This window comes from Sciurus vulgaris (genome assembly GCF_902686455.1).
Source record: "Sciurus vulgaris genome assembly, chromosome: 8".
Taxonomy (NCBI): domain Eukaryota; kingdom Metazoa; phylum Chordata; class Mammalia; order Rodentia; family Sciuridae; genus Sciurus; species Sciurus vulgaris.
This window is the reverse complement of record NC_136468.1, coordinates 97,633,113-97,650,270: the sequence shown is the minus strand read 5'-3', so window position 1 is coordinate 97,650,270 and position 17,158 is coordinate 97,633,113. Positions and strand designations below refer to the sequence as shown.

Sequence of the window (17,158 nt, the reverse complement as noted above, 5' to 3'; positions counted from 1 at the left end):
GGTGGGACAGCAGAAAGGGAGAGATTGGTGTTGACAGAGGGAAGCAGCAAGTGTTTACTTGTCATGGGACCAAGTTATTTAGCTTTTAAGAAAGCAGTCGTTATGTTGATATAATAATGGCCTTTTAGTATGAGTTGTCAACAGACAGCAATAACTTTTAATGAGGTCTCTAAAATAAAACCTTTATGGTGCCCATGTGTTTGGATTGCTGTGATCCATTATTCTAACCCCTATTTTATTTCCCTCTTATATTGTGATTTATTATATTGAGGCTTTAGTGATTAATTCTTTAGGGAATATATTTGAGAGCTTAAAAACTAGTATTTTCACTTTTAGCACTGCTAATTTAAATGATTTCCTGTTTGCTACATTTGGGAGAAATGAGAAGAATTTATTTTAACCATAAGAAATTGAAAGAATAGGGGAAAGAGTTTTTTATTTAGGAATAGCCAGGAGAGTGGCCAGGCACTAAGAATTTGCCAATGTAGTTGCGTTGACAAGCGTGATTTGTGTGAGTCCCTTAAGAACAAAACGGGAACATAATAAGAATGTAAAAGTCATGGATCGTGTGGGTGAAGGACTGGTCTGGGAATGGAGGAGGAGTTGCTATTAGTGTTTGTTGAAATTACTGCCTCAGAGAAACACAGGGATCCTTACAATATATGTTCTGAAATTGCTTGCCCATGAAACCTGAAGCTCAGAAGAAGAATGCTGAGAAGACCAGACAGAATAGTTCTTTAAAAATGTCACTTATAGAAATGTCTAATTTTTATTGAATTAAAGAAGAGGATAAATGGCATTTTGTAATGATGTCATGAGCAGTCGCCGTTGGTTCATTACATTTCTTGCTGTTTTGTGCTATGTGTCTGGTTTCCTTTATTGAGTTCCCGGTACATTTCATCAGTTCCCTTCTCTACTTCCCTGCGCTGCTTACCATGAGCAATCAATGGTATCCCGCTTGGATTTTCAGATAGCAAGCTTTGTGAACAAGTCAGCCATAGACATCTCAATCCTGCAGCGGTCCTTGGCCATTTTGGAGTCGATGGTGCTCAATAGCCATGACCTCTACCAGAAGGTGGCGCAGGAGATCACTATTGGCCAACTCATTCCTCATCTTCAAGGGTAAGCATGCTGAGGTGCCCTGGGAGTGGGACTGTGCTTCAGGGAGGCAGCCGCAGTCCTGCCTTGGGAAACTTTATATAATGTTTCAATTAATTATACAAGGAAAAAAAAGCAGAATCTCGATTTGACCTGTAACTAAAATATGTACCAAGATCATCCACCATCACATTGAAACAACACAATTACTGCCTCCTACCCACTCTCCATCCCTGTGAGTTTCATGTATTGACACTGTCTGTCCCCAGTGTTTGGAACTTAGGAGACTCCCAGTTTTGGTGAATTTTAGTAGATATTAATAGTTATCCTTTTAATAAGACAAAATAAGACCCTTTGTTTTCTTCAGTTCTTAGTATTCTTTCCCTAACTATATAAGATAGTATTTTCTGTAATATCATGAATGTTTTCATAATTGATTAGAAATTTTATGTTAGGTATTTTCAACTAGGAATTTTTAGTGGTAGGCTTCTTCCTCAGTTAGACTCAAGGTGACAACAATGACATTCTTCTTTCGTGTTTTATAATATAATAAATTTACTTTTTCCTAGAAGTCTGAGCTATAATGTGGCAGTTAGCTTCCCTAGCAACCTACAGTCCTACAGGATTTTTTCCCTTCTCTCCACCCTGAGGAGACTGATACGGTTGTCTCTTATGGTGCCACCCTAAGAAGGACTCTGTTGTATAATGCTACAAAGTATTTGGGGTTGCTGGTACAACATATATTATGTTAGCTTATACTAGAGGGGGAGCTTATTGGAAGGATACATGGGGTACATTGTAGAATCTAGAAATGACTTACATAACAATGCTTTGGAAAAGAAACTATGGCCTCTGTGGAGACCTCAGCAGCAGACCTTTTCTATAGCATATTGGCTGGCACCAGCATGACAGGTTCCTGGTGGCTGTACCTCTGGTCTTTCAGGTCACATTTGCCAATTCTCAAGAGGAAATCTGCTTGGCTCATTTGGGTTGGTGGTGCAGGGTGGGAGTGAGAGGGAGTATTCAGTGGTTCTCTCAAAACACTGAAAATGTTAACTGTTGTGTTTATAATGTAAACTCCCTAAACACATTCTTGCCCTCCACCTTCATTTGGAGATGGGAGGATGACCAGAATTTAAAATTTAAGTCAAAGAGGCTGTGGGTTGTGGCCTCAGTGAATGGTACCTTATTCTCCAGAATGATGATTTTTTTTTTTATGTAACCTCTCCAGAAATAAGATGTTTCATGTGTCCTTGAAAGCGAAATGTATTAACTTTACAGTCAGCCTGTTTTCTTACTCTCTGGGGCACGTGTGCTCATTCACAATGTACTTTACCTAAGAAGAGAGTTTATTATTTGCTAAGCACTATGCTGAGGGTTTTATATGCATTATCTCATTTTATCTTCCTCACAGCCACACTGTGAAATATATTGTTCTTACAGATGAGGAAACTGTGCCTTAGGGATACCCACGAGCTTGTCCAAGACCACACAAGCAGCCTGTGGTGCACAGGGCTTTGAATCCCATCCTACCACAGGCCGTACTCTAAGCTCTGTCTCTCCCTGACCAGCCTGATAGAGGATCCCTAAATGGAGCTTCTAGGCTGCCTTTGTTTCTGCCTTGGGTCCTTTTTATTTACTATTTATCATGAGGCTTACCTTCAGTCTCTACTTCATTTAGAATTCCTGTTTTTTTTTTTTTTTTTTTTTTCCAGTGAAAAACAAATTTATGAACATAAATACCCATTCTTCTATTGAAAGTTTCCATTTGGAAATAGATTTTGGAAATATGTAATATAGCAATAGAGACAAAGTAGCTTCCTTTAAATAAGAATAGGAATGTGGAGGTGTCCATAGCTGCGCCCTGATATGTATCATGCATAACACACACACGCACACACACACACACACACACACACACAATGACTATTGTGGCTGTAACTACATCTCCTGGGTTCATGCTATTTTTTTTCTTCCTTCTCTCATGGTGGTGCAAATTGAATCGGGGGCCTCATATGTGCTAGGATAGTACTTTAGCACTGAGCTACATGCCTTTAATCCTATTAAAAGAGAGATGGGAGAGAGCTACCTGGCTGCCTGTGGTTCTGAGTGATCCCCAACAGGGTGCCTAGAATAGCAGTTGTGCACCTACCTTGTTTCCAGGCTCATGGTGGTTGAAATACATTCGAGTGCTGAATGCATTTCCTAGGCTCTGCCTTTCTAACTTCTGGGAAAAGGGTGCATGTATGTGATGCTGAACCTCATCAAGGTCTGCCTCAGGGCTCACCTCTTCTGACTTTCTGTGTTCTATATCTTTACAGAACAGACCAGGAAATCCAAACCTATACCATCGCTGTGATCAATGCACTTTTCCTGAAGGCCCCTGATGAGAGAAGGCAGGTAAGCTGCATCACCTTAGTCTTAGGACTGTGTCCAGGGCTGGGGACGTTTCACGCACTGAATGTCCTCTCCTTCCCATCTGGGGCCACCTTGGTCTGTGCTGCTGCTCTCTCTGTGGGTGGTTGTCCAGAGCAGCTCTGTCCTGGAGGTGGTGGGAAGATGGAGATGGGCAAGCCCTTGACTGATGAACACTGGAAATGTTGGGACAGGAGACTGGTGCCGTGAAGTCTGATCTGGTGTAAAAGCCCAGAGAGTAGACTAGTATAGCCTTGTATAGCCTTGCCTCTATGGTGCAGGCAGCATTGGGACCCCTGTTATCTTCCATTGTGGCATTAGATGCTCACTGGGGTGAAGAGGTGCTATCCCCATGTTTTGGATGAGCTGTTGCACCTTGCCCTGGGTTGGGGGACATGGAAAGGTGAGAAGACAGGAGGGAAAAGATGCAGATTACAGCCGTTGGGTGAGATAACTATGTTCATATGTCAGAGGGGATCTGCTTGGTGATGTCTTCTGTCCATGTGTGGATGTGACTGGGAGGAATGAGCAGTCCTTTTCCCCTCCTCTGTGCAGAAAAGAGAAGGGCCCCCCTTAAGTGTACCCATATGAAGTCTATCCTTTGCTCTCTTTGTAGGTCTTTGATTCTCTTCCACTAGGGAAAGGACCATTATAGTAGTGGGGGATGTGGAAGAAGTAGAATTTTGATTTTACTGTATCTTGGAATTTAACTCACTCCTAAAAGTCCCATTCATATTTTTTTTCCTCTCAACATAGCATATAATATATTTCCCTGGTCACATTTCACTTCCTTTAAAACCTGCATGGAAATATGAGATCTTTTAGCCATTAGAAAACCCGATGGGGGACTTCATGACAGTTGTCAAAGAATTATTTTGGAAGAAATTAGGAAGTTAACCTGCTACTATTAAAAGGCTGTGTCAAGAACCTTTTTTATTGTGGGCTGGGAATGTAGCTCAGTTGGTAGAGTGCTTGCCTTGCAAGCACAAGGCCCTGGGTTCAATCCCCTGCATTGCAAAAAAAAAAAAAAAAGAAGAATCTTTATATTTTTTTTCATTTTTAGAGACTTTAAACCTTGGGAGCTAAATGCCAGGGGGTTCAGGTTCATTTTCCATTTAGAATTGTTTGTTCATTCCTCGGGGACTACATTTGCATGGGGGGGATGCTACTTTTACACAGTGGGTAGTGTCACTTTATAGTTTCCTGTGAGTTTGATTTGAATTGACTAGAGCCAGGAAGAGGTGCCGGGCCTCTGGGAGCCTATGCTGGGTTTGTAAGAGTGGCTTTGCAGGTCGTGGGTGGGCTACTCCTTTGGTATTTGTACTTAAGTACTGCGCTTATAGTAGCTCCCAGGCAGCCCAGAAGTTGGCTAGCAGCTCTCAACTGGCCATTGGAGAAACATGATCCTTCGATCCTTGTACTGGCCCAGTAAAGGATATTTGGCCAAACCACATGCTAAGGGTAGAGTGTGGGGGTGGGGAGGGCTGCATTTTGGTCAGAACTCTTAGGGCTTTCCTTTCCCAAATGTAAAAGAAGAGGTTAGATCAGAGGAAATGAAAGCTCATGCCTGCCCAGGCCTGTGGTTTTACTTGACTCTCTGGACCTAAGCCTGAGTGAGATGCACATACCTGGCTTACTTTTGTATCTTACTCTATACCAAACACTACAGTTAGTTTATTGAATCGAATCCTCATGGCCATGGGCACATAGGGAACCTGGTATCAATCACCAACTGACTTTGGAATATTAATAACAATGGAAACATAATGGAATAGCAGAACAACTTTAGTTTTAGATTTTGTGAGACAAACTTTTTAAAATTATGCAGTATGGATAGATAAGACCAGTCTGATCATGTAATAAACCACCACTAAGAGTAATCTAATAACCTTAAACCATTTAGGAAAACAATCCAACCTAGAAAGCATATATATAATCCACCAAAAATTTACAAAGTATTATATGACAAATTCAGTCCTTGAATAAAAATAGCCACAGGTTATTTACTTGCCCATGGAAAATTGATGTTGACTTTATAAACCATTGAATTTAAGACTGTTGTTTATCAAAACAAAGGAAGTATTATGATTTTTAAGTTTAAAACATTTTTGAGCTGTGAGTGCTCTAAAGATGATTGCAAGTTCATAATGAAGAAAAGATTGCTGTTTTTTTTTTTTTTTTTTTCTGAAGGTCACTGGAGGCCTATAAAACAGATTATATTAACAGAAGATTATACTCCTAGAGAGTATAAACCAGTAAAATAAAGTTTTATCTGGGCTATTTTGACATGACCATTTTATTGGCATATGTTCTGAAACATTAAAGTTCTTAAAGAAAAAATCTGTTCAAATAGGAAAATCTGCCAAACTCTACCATCAATGACAGTATTATCAATAGTCTGCCATGTGCCAAGCATGATGTTCAGTGTTTTATATTTTATTATTTAATTAAATTTAATTCTCATATTAAGAGAAAGCTCTATTATTTTTATTTTACAAATGGGGAAATTGAGATGCAAAGAATGAAAAAACTTGACCAGGTCACTGAGCTTATAAGAGGCAGAGTTAGAAGCCCAACCTCCTTGCTTTTACCTGCAGAGTCCCATCAAATGCCAATCAAGCAGGTGCCACCCACAGAATTTCCTTGTATTTGCCACACAAGTACCTCCTAGAAGAGCAGAAGATATGAAGACCATTTTCTTGCTCCAGTTGGATTAAATGTAATCTAAAAACTTGTGTATTGCATTTACAGAACTCCTTGTTTGTGTGTTTAAAACCTACTTCAGTCTAATACTTTTATTTATTTTAGTTTCTTTTGCTGACTTGGGATTAATCATATTCACTGGACTCCATTATTTGGGTTCCCTTTATTTTTCAAAATGTATGAAGTGAATTTGAAACTCCTCTCCCTCCTGTCTGCTCTGGTTGGCTGGCCTTGGGGTGGTAGCCCTGCTTTCCCATGTCTCCTGAACTAAAGACACTCTCCCTTCCCCTGCACAAATGGTGGGAAGATGTACATTGGATTTTCAGGGAAAGGGGTTGCTAGTAGGTGAGCAAATTCCTTACAATGACTTGCCTTTGCTAAAATTATTACTTTAATAGCAAATGTGTTGATGAGATTGTTTCCAAAAATTTTTACAGTTATTGGTGATTTTGATAAGCCTTATTTGAAACAAAACTTTTTAGTTAAAGGACTTGGTAGATTAATCAGAAAAGACGGACTCTAAAGAAGTTTGAAAGACTCCCATAATTCCATTCTCAGAAAAAGAACCGCCACAGTTACTCATGAGTCTTGTGACTTTCAAGGCTCATGGGGCTGCTTCCTGCTTTTTTCCATGCAAATATTCTCCTACATGTATCATTTTTTCATGAACAGCAAACATACTATGTGCACTGTTTTTAAGAAAAATACCTGCTAAAAGCACTAAAAAAATATTTTGCAGGCATCTTTCAATGTTGTGTATATATATATATATGTATGTATATATATATATCCATATTAGTATATATCTATGATTTTAGACTTTTTTAGTGCTATAAAACATTCCCTGTGGATTCTCATGTTTACACAATTCCCTAATATTAGACAAAAATTTCCATGATGTGGACAAAAATATGTTTTTTCCTCTCTGATCCAGCTTCTGTTCCCTAGGAGGGTAACATAAAATATTCATTTGTTCTTTTATCAAACATTTATTGTCTGCTCGGTGCTAGACATCGTGCCTTGAGCTTGGAATACAAAGCCTAATGTATTCTCTGTTCCCATGAGAAGCCCATAGTGTTATGCAGAAGATAAATATTGTAAACAGACAATTAATGATTGCTTTAGTAGATATTATAAATATATCATCCCTTCTAACCTACTTTAATATTTCGTAAACAGGCCAAAATAGGCATAGAGAATATTTATTCTTTTCTCTTTCTGTTCCTGTGACTGTTGGGTAGCACTTTTACTTTTATAAAGGAAATTTATAAAAGGAAATGAAGAGAGACATAGGATTCTTTGGGACCTTTTGTTTGTCATCTGGTTTAAGAAAACAAAACCAAAGCAGATAAAACAAGACAAACCCACAGGCCTCCCTGTTTAGATGGGGAGGAGAGAGCTACTTTCCCTGAGTGTGAAAGAACAGGTTCCTTTGGGTTGCCCTTTACCATGTTTCCGAATGTGTCCTTGCTCTTGCTTTTGTGTTTCCAAGAGTGGGGGAGAGACCTAGTGCTGGGTTTAGTCTTCCATGCCATCTGCCCTTTGGAATCACCTGACGATATTTACTGGCTTCTCAATGCGGTGGGTCAGCAGGGGCATTGCATTAAAGCTGCCAACCTCTAACAGAGTGCTCTGAATTTCCATCCCTTCTTCTTTCCTGCTTGCTTTCCTTTCTGTGGTGGCGATGACGCCGTTAGGTTGATGTAGAGAGCAATGTTGACATCCTTGATTGTCCTCTGACTGTAAGTCACCCATGTTCCCTCTGTGAGCCTGAATAAGTAGGCCCCGCTCTGCCATTCTGCTCCTGTCCACCCTGCCTGTGTCCCCTCTTAGCTCCTTCCCCATGCTCTTGGTTCTCCTAGCTTTCTGCACATTTATTTCAACCTTAGTAGAATTTATGGTTGTTTTGTTTGAATCGTAGCTTAGTTTCTTCTCTGCTTAGTAAGAGTAGCAACACCAAAATATACTCCCCACCAAAACCCAACATCCCGGTGTCTTCCTGAATATGAGCAGTATTTTGACTTTTTGAAAGTACACCAAGGCTGTGCTTGACTCTTTAATTTTCCCTTAGTATCTACTTGTCAATATTTATAAAGAGAGTCTGCGAATCCACTCCCAAGTTCTCTATGCCATTCAGGAAATGCCAGACTACTAGGCACAACCTGCAGGAATGAGCCCTAGCAGTGTGGAAGTCGAGTGTGAACTCTAGAGCTTGACATTTGCCCAGGTGTTGGACATCTGCTAAAACCCCACTGGGCTCACTTGCAGAGCCTACTTTGCAGTCTGGGCTATGTGCTTCTCCCTCTTTGGTCTTGCACAGATTAAGATGAACTGGCTGTTAGAAGACTTAGCTCTTTAACCTGATGGTTCTTTCATATTGGACAATATTACAGTAGGCATGCATTGCCTTGCAGAAGCTTTCAGCACACAGTCTAATAAAAGATGATGAGCCTCCCTAATGGAGAACCCTTGCTTTCACTTGGAATGTTTGATTTTTATTCGGCACTCATCTTTTTCTGCAAGGAACAGTTTTCTAAAGGAAAAAATAAATAAATAAGCATACAGGTGCCAAATTTTCCTTCCTTGTTTTTAGACCTGGCTTTTATAATCTCAATGGAATATGCAAAAAGTAATTTGAATATGACTGCCTGTTGAAGTTCACTGTTTCCTAAGAAATACTGCTGATATACAGTTATGAAGCACACCCCAGGATAAAGTCATTTTTTGGCCGTGCTGAAATGTGTCTTTCTAACCTAAGCCTTTGTGTGGGCGTCTTTTTTCTTCCGCAGGAGATGGCGAATATTTTGGCTCAGAAGCAGCTGCGCTCCATCATTCTAACAGTGAGTACCTCAGGGCTCTGACTGCATTGCTGGGAGGAGCAGCCTGTGCACTTCCATGTCTCTTCTTTTGGCCTTAGTTGTGGTTGCTCTGTGACTTGGAACAGTGGTTAAGAAGCAGGAACTGCAAAGGAGGGGAACGCATGTGTTTGAAACTGGAGTAATTAAAGCTTTCCCACAGGAATTGCCTCCTGTGATTGGCTGGAGGAGTTTTGCCCTGCTCTAGGAAGCAAAGGGGCCTGAGGAGCTGGAACTGCCTCTTTCTGTGGCAAGTTTAGTACAGACACTGTGACTTTGGCTTTGCAGTCAAGAACAGAGGGAGCTTCCTTGGTTTCACCACTAAAATGAGCTAGTACTTTTTAAATGAAGAAGCTGTCTGGAAACATCCCAGGCCCTGAGAGAGAAGCCTTGAAAGTTTGGCTATCATTTTCCTGGCCTCCTTTCAGGAGGGAGGAAGGGAAGTAGTATATGGGAACCACTCATCCGCTGCAGTGCAAAACTGACCTTGTACCTCAGGGAGAAAGAAACCCTCAAAGTCGCACTGTGAATGTTTATAATTAAACCAAATGGCAGGGTTTCCTGAGGCCTTACCAGCTATTTGAGAGAAACAGGTTTGCTGCTTACAAAGAAAAAAAAAAAAAATTCTGATAATGTGATTTCACTTCAGCAAGCTTAGAATTTACCCCCCACCCCCACATACACAAGCAAAGTGTTTTATTATGGCTCAGTTATGGTGAAGCCAGCAGGCCTAGAGGTCAATGCCAGTGAAAAGAAGAACTTGCTACTTATAATTTCCAAAAGGAGGGACCTGCCACACCACAAGGGGGCCAGGGAAGCCAGGTTGGTCAGGAGGAAGAGGGGGAGCCAGAGGAAAGTGTAACCAAAAACCTTTACTGTGACTTTCTAGGAAAGGAGTACATGAGGCCAGACAAAGTAGCTAAGCAGGTTTAGGATTGGTCAGTTTGGATAATTTCAGTGGGCCTTAGGGATTATGGACTGTCTCTAGTTGTCTGGGACATGTCCCTTGGTGATGAGGACAGAGGGATGGTGGCATGAGCTCCAACTGGTTTGCATAAGAAAGAAGTCATTTGTTATCTCTAGAAATTGGCAAGGTCTCAGGGGCAGTCTTTCCAGAGTCAGTTAGGAAATACATGGCTCAGACACACATTCTCTCTCTCTCTCTCTCTCTCTCTCTCTCTCTCTCTCTGTCTCTCTCTGTCTCTCTCTTTCTCTCTTCCCCCTTCCTTGCCTCCTTTCTCTTCTTGAAACCCTGTTTTTCAGGCAAGGAAACTAAATATTCTAAAACTCAAGGCCAATGGTAAGGACCGCAGTTGGTGATCCAGTTTGATTTTAATCTTCCTGTCTATCAAGGATGAAGTGCAGTTTTCGTTGTCTGATAATAAAAGGTGTTTGAGCTCTGCAAGGATGGCAAATTGCCCCCCAACCAGAACTGAAGTCTGAAATGTGCCTTAGTAGAGCATCCTCATAGATTCTACATCTAATTATGGATTTGTAGAAAGTACAGAAAGATTCAAAGTAGGTCATTCTTTATCTTGGCCCTTAAAAATGTGGAAGCTGCAGTCAATATTAAGATGTCATTCAGAGAAGCTGTTTGTGCAGGGAGAGGGATCCAGGTGGGAGAAGAAGGATTGGAAATGATGGATAAAGAAGGGCTTAGCTTGTTCTTCTTTCTGCCTTGGTGTGGCACTTAATCTCCAGAGAAATGAGTGGGTGGAATGACAATAGCCACCTTGTCTCAAAGATCAGTTGGCTTCAGTGTCACTTCTTTTATGAAATGTTGATGGCTGGAAGTTCAAGGGTGGTAGTCTCTGGCAGTAAATTGAAGTGCAGAGATTTGGGGGCTTTTAATAAAACGGATACCCATACACGTGGGGCACTAAAGTTGTACAAGTTACCCTTCCCTTTTGGAGAATGAAGGACATGGGGTATGACTTCCTCCCACCTCCCATCCTCCAGCTTCTTCCCCTCCCATAATTTTGGTTTGGCCACTTCAAATTACATCCTCCTTGTTCTCCTCCTCCTCTTCCTCCTCCTCCTCTACCTCCTCCTCCTCCTCCTCCTCCTCCTCCTCCTCCTCCTCCTCCTCCTCCTCCTCCTCCTCCTCCTCCTCCTCCTCCTCCTCCTCCTCCTCCTCCTCCTCCTCCTCCTTTCTTTCATTCTTCTCCCTCTCCTCCATCTGCAGCAGGCTGCTTCAATATCATGTTCACAGCCCATGTGGAGATGTGGTGTGTGCCAGGTCAGGAGGTACCCAGGTAGCACCCTAAGAACCTAGACTTCCTCCAGTCCTGACTGAAAGATAATTTTTTTTCCATGTTGGGCAGCTCTGGTATTCACTGATGGATCATTTAGAAGTGAGTTTTCAGCCGTCAGCTGGTAGCAGCCGGGGATGCCAAAAGAAAGCCTTCTTGCAGATAGCAGGACCTGGCTGACTCTAGCACATCTGAAATCGTGAATTGGAATAGTGTTTCACTACAGTGACTTGTCATTTGGCATTTTCTAATTATAACCAAGGTCTCTCTGAAGAGGATACACGTTAGACCTGGGTGTTGAATGAGCTGTGGTGAAGCAAATCCCCATGCGCCCAACTTCCTGTCACCCTTCTGATGTTTGTTCTGCTTTTAGTTTTGTTTCTATGGAGAAAGGCCATTTTACTTTCATTTCATTATTTTTTTAAAAAATTTGTTGTTGTAGATGGGCACAATACCTTTATTTTATTTATTTTTTTATGTGGTACTAAGAATTGAACCCAGTGCTTCACAGGTACTAGGCAAACACTCTACCACTGAACAACAACCCCAGCCCACTTTTGATTTAATTATTAACTAGCAGTTGCTAAAAAAAAAAAATGTAGCTGCATTTGCTGACTGCACAAGGATGGAGATGGGGCTTGTGGAATTCCCACAGTGAGTTCACTGCAAATCCGATGAATATTTTGCTGTTGTGTGTTGCTTCTAAAACTTAGAAGTGGGATAATCTGGGAGAGGCCATCCTGGGGTGAAATGACCACGGGTTTTATAATAGGTGGGTGCCACTGGTCCCTTGTAGCATACAAGGCATGCATCTGTCATAGATGCCCAGAAGTGTCCTCCAGACACTCATCTCAGGCACATCTTTTCTTGAAGTACCTTTCCCCCTTCATCCAGGAGCTCCTGCACACAGTAGGTCTTTTTCTGGATTCTGACCTCAAGATCGGGAACCTTACTGGGCCCTGAGATGTCAAGGAAAGCTCAGAGATCATGCGCACCCTGACTTTTCTTCTGAGAGGTGGTTCCACAATCTCCATCCCTTGTGCCTCCAAATAAACACTGTTGAGGTTCTACTTAGTGTAATAACAAGGGTTAACTTTTACTGTTTGCTTGTTCTATCTTTATTTCTTAATTTTTAAAAGTGTCATCTGTGAACCATTTCTCTAGCATGTCATCCGAGCGCAGCGGGCCATTAACAATGAGATGGCGCATCAGCTCTATGTTCTCCAAGTGCTCACCTTCAACCTCCTGGAAGATAGGATGATGACCAAGATGGACCCCCAGGACCAGGTGGGTGCTCAGCAGACAGCACTGAGAGCACACGAGGAGGAGGAGCTGTCACCAAAAGTCTTCTCCGGAGCTACTCTGAAACCAGGAGTTTTAGATGATCACATGATTGATTTATTACCATCTCAAACTTGGTGGCGTGACTTTAAAATTTAGGTAAACCTGGGATCAGAGAATAAAATAAATGGATTCTTCCATTAGTCCCTGAACACATCCATGTTCTTCCTCTTTTAGATAAGAGAGCAAGCTTGTGGCCACAGACCTTGACTCTTGGCCACGGTACCTGAGATAGTGATAGCTTTGGGGTCAAGTTCCCAGATGACAAGGGCCAAGGAGAGCTCTGTGTGGTACTGATTCTGCAGGTTGGAAGTAACTTCCTTTCTCCAATGATCAGTGCCAATGGTGGATCCTGTGTTAAATAAACCTGATTTGCGGACTGGCAGTTTTGTTAATTGGCTATTTGCTACAACTCCATGCTAAGTCTTTGGTTGTGTCCATAAAAGATTCTGTCTCCATCCAGAAGCTTTTGGGGAACTTTGCTGTGTGAGGGTAGACTGAGAGGAAACAGCTGGGAAGCCTTCCCCTGACGTAGCACATTTTCAACTTAAGCAGTGCTGCAGCTTTGGAAAGGAAAACACTCATTATTGGCACGTGAGGGCCTGATCTGTTGCAGATGTGGACTGCATGTGCAGAGTGTGTGGCTGCTGCAACACTTCATTCATGGCACCAGGCCATGCGATTAAGAATGATGGAGAGGCTGAGAGAGGCCAGTGACCATGCTGCACATTTTTGGCAAGGCCAAGTGTAATCATCCCAGGGAGATGAGACTGTCATCTTACTGCTCCTAGTGATGGAGAGCAGTGCGTCCTAAAATGGAACAATGGTCCTTGTTTCCAAACTCTTTATTTATGACAGTGGTTTTATTATGATAAAAATACTTAACCTAAAATTTATCATCTAATCCATTTTTAAGTGTCTGGTTCACTAGCGTGAAGCTCATTCCCATTGTTGTGAAACATCACCAGGATCCACCTCCAGAACTCTTCCCATCTTGTCCAACTGAATTTTTGTGCCCATTAAACAATAGCTGCCTTTTTGCCCCCTTCTCTCCGCCCCTGGTAACCCCATGCTACTTTCTGTTTCTATGAGTTTGACAACTTTAAGAAGCTCGTAGAAATGAAATTAGACAATATTTATCATTTTGTGTCTTATTTCATTCAGCAAAATATCTTTTGGTTCATCCACATTGTCACCTGTGTCAGAATTTTGTCCCTTTCTGTGACTGAATACTAACTACCACTGTCTATCTCTTCCACATGTGGTTTATCCATTTATCTGTGGCAGGACACTGGGGTGGTTTCTTCCTTTTGACTCTTTTGCTTTAATGACATGTTAGCTTCCGTAAATTCATTCTGTAGTGGTCCCTTGTAACCCGAATACTGTCCATGAACCTGTGTGCCTCTTTAACAGCACAGTGCTCCCAGATTCTCCAACTTTACCTCTTTCAGTCACAACCCTTCCATCACATTGGGGCTCTCACGGAGGACAGCCCTGGGCAACTGATATTAGCCCTCCAAATGAGTTGGCTTCCAGAATAGTTGTGGAATACAGTCAAGGCTAACCAGCTGGGAGAGTGGCAGGAGGAAGAGAAGTCGGCAAAGCCCTAGCTTAGAACATTGGTTGTCTTTTATCTGTTTTTCTTTTGCCTGAATGCAGTGATTCATTTAGACTCTGGGGAAAGAGGGAGCCGATGTCACATCACACAATGAAAGCAGCTTTCCCTCCCTCCCTTTTCTACCCCCTCCCTATCTCCTTTAGGCTCAAAGAGACATCATATTTGAACTTCGAAGAATTGCTTTTGATGCCGAGTCTGAGCCTAACAACAGCAGCGGCAGCATGGAGAAGCGCAAGTCCATGTACACTCGGGATTATAAAAAACTTGGCTTCATTGTAAGTAAGCCGTCTCCAGTAAGCTCTCTCCTTCCAGCCTCCCCGTGGCTGACCTCAGCCGCATCAGGCGTGTGGTCCTCTTGTACTTTACAGAATAGTTTCCACATTTCCAGATGTTTAGCTGGTTTAAACAGGATCACATGAAAGTCTTCTGGCTGCAGTGAAATGGAATAACTTGCACAAGTGTGACTAATACTGCATTTGTTTATTCAGTTCTGATTAAGTGTAACCAGGAGTAGTTAGCCTGGATTGTTTCTCATCTCCCTTAAATCTGCTTCACAAGATGCTTGAGGGTCTGTTTAAATTAAATGCTGGATGCTGGCAATGACAGGATGGGCCTTATCATTGGGTCAGTGATTATATTATTTATATACACTGACTTTATATCAAAATCAAGTTCAAAATTTCCTGAAATTTAATGATGATAAGATTTATACAGTTGATATCTTCCTAAAAGGTTTATCTTGCTACAAATGCTAATAGTAGACTCCTAGATTTTCTCAGTTTGCAAATTAGAACACAACTTGTTCTGAGTGTAGCCTGTTGTTTTATCCTCTTACACTCTGTGCTTACCCTATCATCATGTTTCAGGATGCACTTCAGGTAGTCTTGAAATTTACAGGTGTCAATTTGGGTTTTTATTTTAAGTTGCATAAAAAAATGACATGAATGAGATTTTGGCTTCAGTGATTAGAAATTGCTAGGCATTTTTAAAAAATTTCAAATACTCTTTCTTGGACAAAATTATAAATTATGTATATATGCATGTACACATACACAGACCCACATGTTAATATATGCTAATATATACACTATGAGTAGGTATGGATTTTATATGTTAATGTTTACATTTAATTTGACAAAAGTGGTCTGGTACTTTTTATGTTACCTAGGAGGACGTGTATTCTTTAGGAACTTTCTCTGAAATTCACAATGTTTTTGAATATTCTTAGAAATTTTTCATTAAAAATGCTTCCATATCAGTTAATAGGTGTTTTTCGTTGTCAAGAGGCTTATTTTTTTTAATTTGAATATGCTGCAGTTTATTTAAGTTCTTTTACTGATTCAGTGTTTGAAAACTACCAATAACTTCCACTAAGTCTCTAATTAACATTTTTGCAGCCCAATATTTATTCACATCCATGACCACCTTATTAGGATAAATTTGTGGAGCTATAATATCTGTGGTATAGATTTTCAAGACTTTTGATATTGCCTTATTGCTCTCCATTAACTTTCAGTAATTTACACTTTAACTAGCAGTGGATCACACTGACCATATATATTTTTAAATCCCTGTTTGATAGTGTCTCTTAAACTTAAAAAAAAATCTGTTACCATTTTTTTATGTAGTCTCAACTTGTCTTTTCTACTAAGAATACTGGGTGGCAATGTATTCAGCTTTGCAACTTGCTTTAAAAAGGTATTCTGACAGCGTTTTTTACACCATGATATCCTGTATTTTGACCTTGACATTCAACATTTGATCTCTTAGTTGAATTGAATTTTAAAACTTACTGTAGAAAGTGTCATGACTGATGGACCAGGTGAGAATTTCCTATACCTGGTGTGTGTTGATGATCAAGGTCCTGTTCTTACTCATTTAGAGTAAGAAGAGCACTTTCCCAGAGATATACCCAGGGAAGGTGGACAGCATTTGCCTTCTGCCTCCCTTCCCATTCTTTCTAATTTCACTTTTGTGTGCTGAGCAAGACATATTTGTATCACTTGAGAGATTTGGCAAAATCCCTCAGCCTCTCAACCCTCAAGTCATATCAGAATTTCCAAGATGAGATTAAGGCATGTGCATTTCAAACATGCTCTGGATTGATTCTGCTACCCAGTCCTGGCCCAGAGCCTGGTACCCCTGTGTTGCTGCAATTTTATCATCCTTCTGCCACTGCCTAGATTTCTTTTGAATTATGTGGAAAATGCAGATGCTGAGCTCTTTCTATGAATTACCTCTAGGCAGGCACTGCCTTGTACCTCTGTGCCAGGTCTTGGTGGTTTGTGGTAGCAGACTGCACAGTGTGAAGGGACAAAGGAGAGGGAGAGCTTGGGAATCCATGGGTCCCTCTGAAGGTTATACAGAATGTGTGTGTGTGTCGGGGGGGGGCTCTGTTCTTACTCAAAATCTCCAGCTTATTCCATGAGCCAACATTAATTTTTCTCAACGTAGCTCCATCTGTCTTAACATTATTGCTAATTCCTTCCACACTTCTGCCTTGGGTTTATCTCAGTATTTGTTTTTCTGTGTCTGGTGAGTGCTCTGCTTTGAGTACTCAATGAAGCATCCCCGCACCCCGCCCCCCCCCCCCCAGAAGTCAATTTGTTGTCATTTTAAGACTTCAGAATTGATGAGTCCCCTTCCCAAGGACCTGAAAAGTTATTTTAGAAAAAACAAAGACCTCAAACAGAGAATAACAAAAAGAAACTATTGGTTTCTTTTATTTTTTCTGTGGTTTCTTCTTAGTTTTCAATTTTAGATCTTCCCCTACAGCTTCTTCCAGGCCGTGGTCTTGCATCAGAGAGTCTAGAAGTTGGAAAGACTGTTGAGTAATGATTTCTGTGCTGGAAGTGAGCCAGCCACTCTGACAAGCT

The 17,158-nt window shown here is 41.2% G+C and overlaps 1 protein-coding gene across 5 annotated transcripts in view; it reads left to right on the top strand.

Annotated features, from left to right (window-relative positions):
* The window catches only part of ELMO1 (engulfment and cell motility 1), a 565,675-nt gene that overhangs the window by 205,977 nt on the left and 342,540 nt on the right, over positions 1-17,158 (top strand). For 4 of the 5 annotated variants that reach the window (XM_079151165.1, XM_079151164.1, XM_079151167.1 and 1 more), the window contains exons 9-13: positions 971-1,122; positions 3,420-3,498; positions 9,006-9,056; positions 12,488-12,610; positions 14,426-14,557. In XM_079151165.1, coding sequence (XP_079007291.1) covers positions 971-1,122; positions 3,420-3,498; positions 9,006-9,056; positions 12,488-12,610; positions 14,426-14,557 — 537 coding nt within the window. Of the gene's footprint in view, positions 1-970; positions 1,123-3,419; positions 3,499-7,913; positions 7,959-9,005; positions 9,057-12,487; positions 12,611-14,425; positions 14,558-17,158 lie in introns of all 5 variants that reach the window. The other variant, XM_079151169.1, reaches the window with a different exon arrangement.